General features: G+C 44.8%; 1 protein-coding gene across 1 annotated transcript in view; it reads right to left on the bottom strand.

The window, feature by feature from the left end:
- Positions 1-12,534, bottom strand: part of YAP1 (Yes associated protein 1) — a 96,609-nt gene that overhangs the window by 24,514 nt on the left and 59,561 nt on the right. Inside the window, exons 3-4 of the mRNA XM_015424504.1 lie at positions 10,593-10,708; positions 3,256-3,369 (exon numbers count right to left, since the gene is read on the bottom strand). Of these exons, the coding sequence (XP_015279990.1) occupies positions 3,256-3,369; positions 10,593-10,708 (230 nt within the window). The remainder of the gene's footprint in view (positions 1-3,255; positions 3,370-10,592; positions 10,709-12,534) is intronic.

Raw genomic sequence — 12,534 nt, forward strand, 5'->3', positions numbered from 1 at the left:
CGTCGTGTAATGTGTCATGGTAATACTTATGCTTCAGTTCTGTTTTCAGATTTCTGGTTGGTTCTACAACCTTGATCCTGTCGCATTGATTTCTGACTTCCCCATACTGTTGATTGTATTGACTCACTCTGCGTAATCCGCCTTGAGTCTCAGACAGAAAGGGAGACAATAAATAACGCAGATAAATAACATAACATATTTTAACTGGCAGAAGTTCTTTAGGACCGGAGGAAAATCTTTCACATCATTGGATTTTTTTTCTTTTTAAACTGGAGCTGTGCTTGCAGAGGGTCCTAGGTTCAAAAGCAGATGTTCAGCCCCTGATCCACAGTCCCTCTTTGAGGTCAGGGCTCTCAAGAGCTAACATGCCCCCCCCCCAAAGATTCCATCTGGGCCCCTACATGGGTAGAACTACTAGGGCGATTTCTCACTAGAGCTGCCTCACAGCCCAGCGCCGTTTGCCCCGACACAAACATGTCAATTTCAAACCCGAAGCTCCGGGGCTGCATTTTGACTCGGGGCTTTGCCCGATTTCCTCCGCAGTTTCGCGATCCTGGTTTTTGAGGATCATGAAACTGTGGAGGAAACCGGGCGAACCCCCAAGTCAAATGCAGACCCGCAGCCTCGGGTGTGAAATTGACATGTTTGTGTTGGGGCAAACGGCGCTGTGCTACGAGGCAGCTCTAGTGAGAAATCGCCCCTAATCTCAGACTTCATTCATGCTTTTACATTTAAAACAAGATTATAAACCACAAACACACATTATAGTTGCAGCAGTATTGTTTGTGTCGTTTAATCCAGAAAGGCATTCATTATTCCATATTTATAACCACTAATCCAGATCACCACACATGAAAAAGGTAGAGAAAGGAGGAGAGGAAAATCACCTGTTCACTACTCTCATAGCCTCTACGTTGACGCTACGCTCCTATATATACTCAGATGGTCGCTACTGTGAAGTCACAGATATTCCACGAAGATCTGAATCGCTGGGGAGCAATGTTAACAGTGAGCAGCACTGTGCGAACGGGAAAGTCAGCCAGTGAAGAAAGGCTGATTGGCAGAAGCAGTGGTTGGTGACTCAGTTAGATGTCTGGATCTCAGTTCCTAAGAAACTGAACGGGAGGTGTTAAGACAGCTGAAGGGAGACTGAGAGGCTGAACAGACACCATGTTAGGAAAAGGCAGTTTTGCTTTTAAAAAATGGGGACAAGGTAGGTAGAGCGGGCTTGTAGCCCTGTCCAGGATGATCCTGGTTGGAATCCTGCCCTCTGCATGCAGTAGGTGGGCTAAAGCAAGTGACCATTAACAGCCTAATCCCCCTATCTGTAATATGAAGACTGAGAAGATGGTTGGCGTGCACTGAACTCTGCAAAGAAATGGTAAATATCATAGGAGGCTGAGAAGCAAGGACCCACAGGAAGGATGGGAGTAGCAGCGCAAGTTTCCCGGAAACTTTGAAGCAGGGGGGGAAACCTACTTTAACACAAACAGAAATTTGGGAAAAGAAATCAAAATATATGCAATGTTTAATTTCTTATCAAGCCTAAACCTATTTTACTCCTTTAACAATGAAACACACCACTCAAATCTGTTAGCACATACAGTTGTACTACTTGGCATATCTATGAAAGCTGAAAGTATAAATGCCTTTGTTTTGTTCAAACAAAACACAAATATACCTGATACAGAGGAGGAGATAGAGGAGGAGGAGGAGAAGAATTGGATTTATACCCAGCCCTTCACTCGGAGTCTCCAAGTGGTTTCAATCTCCTTCCCTTCCCCTCCCCACAACAGACACCCTGTGAGGTAGGTGGGGCTGAGAGAGGTCAGAGAGAACAGCTCTGAAAGAACTGTGACTGACCCAAGGTCATTGAGCTGGCTGCATGTGGAGGAGGAGTGGGGAATCAAACTCGGTTCTCCAGATTAGAGTACATTGCTGAACCACTACACCAGAATGGCTCTCCAAATAGAGAACCCCACAAACTGCCGTATCTTAGTGCTTAATATTAGTTTTCACACAAATAGGACAAAATGGAAGTAAAAAATAGTAACCATAAACTGTGTAGTGAAGAAAAAAGCAGCTTAAGTCTTAATCCAGTCACAGTACTATCAGATTTGGAGACCAAGTTAACTTTAAAATTGAAAATACTAACTCCAATAAACATAAGCAATGTAGGTAATACTAGATGGAGCCAAAACTGTTTACATTTAAAGGACAAACGTTTTAATATTCCTGTGGCATTCCCAGGAATCAGCATCTAATACTGTAGACTATCTTTCATTTAAAACAATTACACTTCTTAGAAAGCATTTGAGTAAAATATCTTATAAAAGGCCTTTCACTCATTCCAAAAGGGAAGTGTTGCCTCAACTGTCCAATTTTTCCTTTCAGAAAAACTGGAAATGCTCCTGGGGGTGGGGAAGGAACCCCTCCCCCAGCCTTCACATTTCTGGGTTGGTAGAATCAGGGGAGAGCTAAAAGCAGGTGGTGTTAAATATTTATATTTGTATGTTTTAAATGTTATTCTACTGTTTATAATGTTTTAATGCCTGATGTTTGCCACCTTGGGGACTCTTATGTGGGTGCAAAGACAGCAAGTAAAGGTTTGACACAAATAAATTAAATGAATTAAGATGAAAACAGAACTCAGGAGAAACTTCATGTGCTGCGTAGGGAGGATGTCTCCTGGTAGAAGTGGGCAGATGCACAAGCTGGCTGAAGAGAGACACAGTCTGAGGAGAGGGGAGGGGATGAACATAGGGTTGCCAAGTCGTTTATACTCACCGGGGGGGGGACTGTCCCTGGGCTCCAGAAGTCGCTGCGGGACGTGCGCGCGCCGCCTGCACGTCACAGGAAGTGACGCACGACGTAGAGCACGTTGGGGGCGTGGCCCCGATCGGCAGAGGGAAAACCATAGAGTTTTCCCTCTGCCAATCGGGGCCATGCCCCCAACGTGCTTAACGTGGTTGCGTCACCTTTGGTGACGCAGCCACGCCACGCTTCGGGGGGCAGGGTTCCCCCCGGGGCCCGATTCTGCAGCGGCAGAAATTGGGCAGCAGGGGTTTACTTGCCCCCCGCCCCCACTTGGCAGCCCTAGATGAACCAAATGTTAATATGAAGTGGCCAGAAGGTTAGCCTAGTCTTTGCTACAGGTCTCAACTTACAATAAGAAAAATTAAAATATTACCTAAATAGAGAAGTGTCCTAAGTGAAACAAACAAAAAAAGAGTCTGAAGTGAGAGGAACTTTTACCAAAGCGTGGGTCAAGCCTTGGATCTAGCCAAGATGTGGTCTTGTTCTTATGGTTTATGTAGTAAATTTCTCCATCCTGGGTCATGGCTTGTTCCCATCCATCAGGGAGCGGGCCTGTAACACAGAAGGAAGCAATTCATAGTAGGCTCTGGTTTGCCCCCCACTGAAAAGACTTAGCTATTTAAAGAAATAAACCCCAAATAAATGTATAACAGAACACAGCACATGAAACTAGTAGTTTCACTGTTTAGTAGCCCTGAGGTGTGTGTATGGGGGAGAGAGATAGAAAAAGCAGCTGTGCTCCACTGAAGCACTTTAATTCTGGAGATTATGAAATTGCCTTAGAAATCACTCCATCTTATTTATTCTACATTTGTCCTGTTACAAGGGTTTTTGAGAGGAAGCAGTAATTACACAGATAGGAGATAATTCCTTCTCCCCTGAAGGCCTCATAATCAGATATGAAGCAGCTGTCTCCATTTTTGTTTCTCCCTCTTCATCTTACAGAATCAGCTGAAATACACCAGGACACACGAGGACTTAAGCGTTAATGTTGACTCTCTTCATGTATAACTTCTCCCTTTCCCTACTGTTTCGCTTTTGTTTAAAAAGTGAGATTTTCTCCTCCAGGGTGACTAGGGGTGTGTGTATTATTATGGGCATCAAGTTGCTTCGACTTTTGGTGACCCCATAAATTAATGACCTCCAAAATGTCTTACCATGAACAGTCTTGCTCAATGTAACTATGCTTATTTTTATATAACCTACACTGGGGGGCAATTGGTGAAAAGATGGTGGGCTACATATTCCGTAAAGTCAATTGCTATACTACTGTAAATGAAGAGGCTCTTTTCTTTGTTTTTCCACTGGAATCTTCTCAGGCTTGTACCTTCCAGTAAACACAGCACTGGATTTGAGCACGAAAGATCCAAGTCCAAAACCCTATTTCACCGTGGATTCACTGGACAACTTCAGTTACGTCTTGCCATCTCAGACTTGTTACTGTCTACAAGACTGGAGTGAGCACAAATTAATTATGAAGAATTCTGTACGTTGAGAGCTATAAAGATAATTAATTGTGAAGTCGTCAATATTCTGGCTGGGACCTTCAGCATTCCATTTCACAGCTATGCCCCATTTTAACAACATTACAACACTGAGACACCACAGAAACAAAGCATGCCCCAGTTAGCGCCAATGCAAATTCTACACACAGACACATTAATTATGTAAATATATATGCAGATGAGATAGAAGTGAAGCTGATTAATTCACAATTGCTTTCAGAGTTGCCCATCCGAAGACCACCCGGAGGTAATGCAGAAGATGATGTGGAAGAGAACCAAACATCTGCTTATGAGGAATATTTCTGCATTGCAATTCTATAACATGCCCTGACCTAGACAGAAGCAGCCTAGCCCAATATATTGTCAGATCATGGAAGCTAAGCAGTGCCCTGGTTAGTACTTGGATGGGAGACCACCCAGGAAGTCCAGGAATAACTACAGAGGCAGGCAATGGCAAACCACCTGTGAACGCCCCTTGCTATGAAAACCCTATGTGATTGCCACAAGTCGACTGTGACTCCACAGCCAAGAAACAAAGTGCTATGCACTGGTTTTTCCAGTTACCAGATATAGGCTTGGCCCATGACCCTTTGCTTCCAAACGCTCAGCAACACAAAGGTTTTCCTTCTTTTTAAAAATACTCTCCCCTTCAAGACTTCATCCAACTGTCGCCAACAAAATCAAAGTTACGTGTAACTGTTTCTTCACATTAAGCCAGGGCCGCACAGCACAGCAGCTGAAGCGCTGGACTATGAATTGCAAGACCTGGGTTCAAATGCCTGGTTGCAGTGAAGAACAATGGGCAACTCTAGGCCACTGGACTATGAATTGCAAGACCTGGGTTCCAATGCCTGGTTGGGCAACTCTAGGCAATTAACTCCCTCTTTCAGATTAACACACCACACACGGTGGAGATAAAGTGCAGTGGAAAAAACTATACATCTTTAGAACAGAATATGGAAGAAAAATGTAGTACAAAATCCCCCATCTTTCCCCCTTTCCTGATTTGTCCTCTTCTTAGTGTCTTGCAACTGTTTACAGACTAAGCTATTTGACAACTGTAAACTAGTCTGCACTCTGCCCTGAAAGTCCGCTGGGTAACACTGGGCCAGTCACACACAGTCAGCCTAACCTAACTATTGTGAGGATATAAGAGAGAAGGGGAGAAAACTGTAAGATACTTTGGATGCCCATCAGGAAGAAAACTGGTGCCCATTGATGCCACAATATACAGGTTTTAAAAAGTTGATTTTAGCCAAACCTTCCCCCCTAAAAACTGCCGGGTTGCATATGTTATTCTCTTCTTCCCCCCTCTACCACCACCCTTTCTAACAAACCCATGAGCTTCATGTCAGAATATAGGTCTGAACTCACAGAACTCTTTATACTACACTGCACTGGCACATAAACGCTGAAGACTACAGTGTGTAAGCCACAAAAAGTAGGACGTCCTGTTATATGGTAAGTAAACATAAAAAGCTTTTTAATGCAAGCATTTCCCCTCAATCCACTCGTGCAGCAAACAGCTATGCCCCGCCCATTCATCCCCCAATCTGGGGTGCCCCTTCAGAAATCTTTGGTAATCATTAATTGCTAGATTTTCTTTCAAATTTAGGCAAGGCAGCAAGTTGTCTGTTACCCAACAGCTGTGAGAAGCACTACTAAGAAACCAAGAAACTGTCATAAACTAAGAATATGCATTACTGCACACACGCATCCTATACGTCATAATGTACTGCCATGAAGCATCACCCTTTCCCAGTTTCAAACAAGTCAAGAGTAGAATTTTATTCTTCTGGATACATGACTCTAGCGGTTCTCAAACTGCTCTTCTGGTTTGTTCCCAGATGTATACCACCCCGCCCCCACTCAATCACTCTTCCTATTGTAAAGCACAACTTTATCTAACAGACAAATCAGAGGTCCCCAATGGGTGCCATGCTGCCCACTGTCAACTTTTCTGGCACCTGCCAAGTGCTTTTAGAAAGCGGGGCAGGGCTAGGTGGGGCTTTTGCTTAGCAGGGCTTCTGATTGGCTGTGTAGATTAAAAGGCATCCCATTAGACAGAGCTTCTACCTGAATTGCTGAAGAGTTACTATTAGTTATATACAAGAAGGTGGACCCGCAATACTAGCGGGGGGGGTATTCCCCACAGCTCCCGGCCTGCAGAAGCAGGAGATCTGCAGGAGGAGGAAGTGGCAGCAGGTGAGCCCAGTAGGCAGACCCATGAGGCCCATCAAACCTTCTCCTCCCCCCGCCCCCAGTGGCCACCGGCCCGCTAAGGGTTCTCCCCCCGCGGCAGCGAGATAGTTGCACTGGTGGCAAGGCCTGAACTTGGCCCGCCAAGCTTTCTCCCACCCCCCTGCCCTAGCGGCGGCCTGCCGAACTTTCTCCCCTCCCAGCAGCAGCAGTGGTGGCGAGGCCTGAGCTTGACCCACCAAACTTTTCCCCTCCCCCCCGGGCGGCAGCGAGGGCTGAGCAGCTTACAGCCACCCGCTGGCCAAGCCTTCTCCCGCCCCCTCCTTGGGAGCGGCGGCGAAGCCATTCTCAGAGTGTTCTCTGTGCCTGCGCAGGGAAGGCTCTTTTACTTTTGGGGGGATTTAAATATCCCCCCCCCATATTTTTTTTTACAGTTTTTAGATTTTTCTGCACATGTGGGGATTGCCTCAAATGTGCAGGAAAATCTCCCTGCCACCCAAGTGCCCCTGATGTGCGGATTTAGATATCCGCACGGAGGGGGCATGTTGGGAATTAGATATATAGATAAGCCGACTTGGTGGTTGGTTCTGCCTCCTGCAGCAGCCGTTTCATGACTGGCTCCACCTAATGTTGTAGCCATTTTGCAGTTGTGCCCACCAACTTGTATCAGAATTCCAAAGGTGCCCACAGGCTCAAAAAGTTTGGGACCCCTGAAGTAGATGATGCAAATATTGCTGTAGGAGTCCCCCATCAATTGGCCCACTTTCCTACCACCACTCCACCCCCTTAAGGACTCCCTTCAAAAACTATAACTGCCAAGGATTAATTTTACAGTTCTGGACTGCCAACCTACCTTACTGACTGCTTTAAAAAGGGTCACATTTCACAAGATCAGAATCTCCAACAGAGGGCATTAGTACATGTAATAAAAGCAAATAATTTCCAAATCCGCAGTGTGATTTCAAAGACCAATTACGGAATTTGGATCTTCCAACTGAATCACTTGTAATTCACACGGCACAGTTTTATATTTGCCTGGTGGAAACAAACCAAACAGAAAATTGGATTCTTTGTACCTTGAAAACTTTGTCGCTGCAGATGCTCATTTTTATTACATCACCTCTCAGCACGCATTCAAACAAAACACATTGCAAATACTACCTGGGCACATAAGTACCCATGATGAATGGACAGCAAGAAATTTCATCCAGATTAGGTACAGGTAAATACTGGTCCTTTACTACACAATCTAGATTATAGGTAGCCACCTCCCAATTTTGACCTACAGAAAGTGGTGGAGGATGCCAACAAAAACAAACCCATTTTCTCAGAGCCACGGTCTTCTGATCATTAAGAGTCCCACAAAAAAGGGTTGAAACATATTCCATCTGCTCATCTTTTCTGTGGGGACTGTAACAGTCTCTCATTTATCCTCAGTCCTTACAGACAGCCTTCCTTGCTCCTCCATCTCTTCCCCTTTCACCTGCACCATCTACAGCCCTGCCAAGGGTATAACCCAGCTACTGCCCACAAATGAAATACCCTCCTATGAAAAGAGACTGGAGGGGGGAAACTAAGGAGGAGTTATGTAAGATCAAAGACAGCAGGAGAGGTTAAGTGCATTGTTTCCAAATTAAAAAAAAAGATTGGTGAAAAATGGATGATGGTTTCAACAGGGTTGTGGTCAGAAAGCACACATTAGTTTGCTCAGAACAAAATTTGAGTCCAGTGGCACCTTTAACACCAACAAAGTTTTAATCAAGGTATAATCAAAGCACTTTTGAGTGCAAGCACACTTCTTCAGATACAGAGAAATGGGATTTCCTCAACCATTACATATAGGAAGGGGGGGTTAGTTACCAGAGAAAAAAACAAAATGGAAATTACTAGTCCATGTATATAGGTAGAGGGTGAGCAGTAAATTATTATACAGTATAATGAAGATGTTTAACAGATTCAGGAATCAAACAGGAATAATAACCTTCGTTTATATGGTTACCATTTGTTTGGGTTCAATTTGGGGGCAAAAACAGAGAAGGAAATAAATATGTCAAAATTGGAGATCGGTGTATTTTTAATTGTGGAATGCTGAGAGTATTTAATTGAGACCTGCCATCCATCTCCTCTCAAGCATGGAGGCGACTTTACAACATCTTCTTCTTTGAAGTAGGGCAATTGGCCGCACAGATTTATCTTCCCTGACCCCAGACCAGAGAAATACATTCCAATTTCTACTATTCATTGTTACATTACAATCTACCATTCTAATCTATTATCCCAAATAAGAGATAAAATAAAAAGGCCCTTCTAGGGAATAGATGAGAATACAGATGGAAGGGTTGAATGAGGTTAGCATATGTAGTGAGAAACGATACCAATATCCCTGTTAAGTCCTGGGGATTCCATTGTTCTGAGTGTTGTAATAACTTGCAACTCAGCAACTTCCCTTTCTAGTCTGGTCCTGAAGTTCCTTTGTAATAAAGCAGCAACTTTGAGGTCACCCACTGAATGTCCTGGAAGGGTGATTCTTGATGTCAGATTTCTGTCCATTTATTTTTTGGCATAGGGTTTGACATGTTTGTCCTATGTGGAGAACCGAAGGACATTGTTGGCATTTAATGGCATATACACTGTTAGAAGGTATAATGAAATGGCTGCCAGGCAGAGGCAGCAGTTTACCTCAAAATGGCTGCCAATCTGGTAGTCCTTCTGGAGGGGAGAGGTGCTCCATAGGGGACAATGGAGCTGCCATACCTCCCTGCCTACATTTCCCAGCAGCTTTGGGGGGGAAGTGTGGGAAAGTAGGGATGGAGACAGCCAGATAAAGGCTTCTGCTCATCCAGGGAGGGGTTAGTCTCAGCCTTCATCTTGGCCTTGAACTAGCCCAGGTGGGACTCCTGCTACCTCACACTCCGTGGGTCATCCCGACCACTATAAATTGTGGTGGACAGCCAGGAGGATAGCAGTATTGGTGACCAGTCCTGAGAGAGGGGCTGAAGTCTCATTCCACTGACAAGGAGGGGGAGAGTGAATCTTGTCCTGCAGCCACCGACTTAGTTAGATCAGGGTGTGTGTAGGGACAGAGGAATTGCGGTTTGATTCTGTTTATTTTCTGCCCAGTTGGGCTGAAGTGCTTGTGTTATGTCTGTGCCTAACCTTGTACATAGTTTAATTAAACCTTCTTTTTGAACTATAAAACCTGGTAGTGCTTTGACCACATAGTCCTCCCTGCTCAGCACATTACACAGGGCAAAGGAAGACCAGGGAAGCCACGCAGGTCCAAATCAGAGGGTGCTCTCCAGGGGGTGCCCAAGGATTAAGGTATCCACTTCCCAAGGCTGGGAAATCAGCCAGAGGGGTCTCACTGTCCCTCTAGGAAAGCAGTGTAAATTCAGTGAGTGGTGGCAGCGACTGAGGAAAGGAAATAGTCCCACCAGACAGGGTGGGCAGGCGAAAACAAGGGCTTGCGAGCCACCGAACGGCTGCTCAGTCTCCCAGGACTGAGGGCAGGTCCCCATTTCGCCACAGACGTTGAGCATGTGAATAAGCCTGAGATGATGTAGTTGATGTTAGGTCCAGTGATTGTGTTATCTGGGTGTATGTGGCAGCAAAGTTGGCATCTGGGTTTATTGGAAGCTCTTGTGCCACTGTCCATGCTCAATTTTATTTTTATTTTTTTGCTCAGCAAAACAGAGATGGAGGAGAAAGACACAATTCTAACAAACATCAAGGCAAAAGAAGTCTAAAGGAATAACGGAGCAATACCTAATTTTTCCATAAACAAGGCCTTATATGTTCCTGTAAAATTACATCTCACTTCCCATTACAGAAGTAATGTGACCTCCTCTTTAATGACACAAACATACACTGTTTCTGATTGGGTGCTGCACCCATGCAGTAGAAATGCCACTATATTATAATTACAGGGGAGAGGTAAGATATGCTTTCTATAGGAAGCACTTGCAGGAGGAGAATAATGACAGGCCATGCCTGGGCGATGCATAGCTTTACATTACGAGATGCCAAGCTGCTTGTGGCAACTTCTTTGAAGATTTGTTGATTCCTCCTTACCCGATGCTGAATTTATGATGTTCTGTTGCAGTGGAGGGCTTGTGGGGGCTGTAACGTTCAACTGGGAAAGGAGGGCCTTTCGTGGATCCTGCCAAGTTGTCGTCTGATCGATGTGACTGAAACAAAAAAAGAACAGGACAATGAGTTTAATTCACCATAAGCTTAATGACCTGATAAAAGAGTACAACGAATATTGTAAGGGAAAGCATTAAACCAATTTTTAAGTAATTTGAATAGCAACAAGTCTTCAGTCTTTTTAAAACAAATATGCATCTTCAGCCAGCAGTGAAATATGACAGCGTCTTACAAAGAGTACAAAGTTCTTGTGCATATTTTAAACAGTTCACCCTCCCTTTGTTTCTCATATTTCAGAAGCAAACCTGAAAGCAGACGAATTTTGCCAAGAGCTCTGAATTTCAGCTTTATTAAGCCATCTAGGGAACTTGAAAGCATCTGGTATTTTTTTTCAATCCCCATAGGAATATTTTTATTTTTGCAATACACTACAAACTACAAAGAAAGTATGAAGGAAGGGGACTACATCTAGGGACAAAGAAAAGGTATCCACACTTTACTAAAACCCCAAGAGGAGTTGATCTTATCCCTGTTAGTGAAAGTGTTAGTAATATAAGTTTTAATAAAAACAATATACTTGTTAGGGTTGCCAAGTCTACTTACCTTGGTGACGGGGGAGCCTCGCCGGGCTCCGGGAGCTCTCCAGCGATGTGTGCGTGTGTGCACAAAGCGCACGCGCGCCGCCAGCACATCACAGGAAGTGACGCGCTACGTCGCTCACGTTGGGGGTGTGGCCCCAATCATTAGAGGGGGTTTCCCTCCGACGATCGGGGCCACGCCCCCGTGAACAACGTGGTTGCGTCACCTCTGGTGACACAACCACGCTGCGCTTTGGGGGGGGGCGGTATTCCACGCCCCCTGGGGCCCAATTCCACGGCGGCGGAAATCGGGCCTCCAAAGTGGGGGTTTACCCACCACCCGCCCCCACTTGGCAGCCCTAATACTTATAGAGTTCTTGTTTGTCTCAGCTTCAGTGTTAACATGTTATTTTTTAGTTGTTATGAGAGAGCTTTCTGATCATCTTTGAAGAAAAGCTTGAAGAAAATAAATTAAGTCCTTATAGTTTTTCCTCTTTTGACGAATTTCAAATGGAATGTCTTTTAAAGTTTTAATGATTAGCTTTCCCATTTTCAGTGGAGTTGCTGATGTCACCTTTAAAATAGCATCTCTGGTCTGTCTTCTTGAGAATCTGACCACAATTTCTCCAGGCAGGCTATTTTGTTAATGTAATTGGAGTAAGCCCTATAAGCCGCCTCCATCTCTTTTACCAGTTCATCCGCTGTTAAGCCTATTGCTGGAGCGATGATCTCGCTAAGTATCTTCCTCAGATCCTCCTTCTCTGCCTCAGGAACTCCCTGGAATCTGAGAATCATGTTGGCTTTTTCCATCTGCAGCTGTAACAAACGGTTTTCTTGTAGATTTTGCTTTGTTTCCCCTTCTCCCCTTCTTTTCTTCATTTTCTTGCTTGTGGTGCTCCACCTTCTTCTCCATTTCTTTCAGTTGGAGCTGCTGAGATGCAAAGTTTTTATTCATTACAGTCAGTTGCTGGTTATACCATCGAGTTCCTCCATCACTGGCTTGAGCATATCCACTAGCATTTTCATGACGTCTGCTCCCGCTTCCGGTTTTGGGCTCTGGCTGCCAGGCGGATGCTTCCCTCCGACTCTAAAGATCGCTCCCATGCTGTCAGCAATCAAGTATGCCTCTCAAAACACACTTGCTGTTTTTCCTCCCCCTTCCCCCTTCGTCTCGCTTATCAGTCTTTTCGCATAAGAGGCAATCTTTGCAATCCACTTTCCCATGGGGGGGGGGGGGGGATTTGCTTTTTACAATTTTGAACTCACGTTCTTTGTCGGGTAATTTTTCT

This window comes from Gekko japonicus, unplaced genomic scaffold, assembly GCF_001447785.1.
Source record: "Gekko japonicus isolate JY-2015 unplaced genomic scaffold, Gekko_japonicus_V1.1 scaffold2672, whole genome shotgun sequence".
Taxonomy (NCBI): Eukaryota; Metazoa; Chordata; class Lepidosauria; order Squamata; family Gekkonidae; genus Gekko; species Gekko japonicus.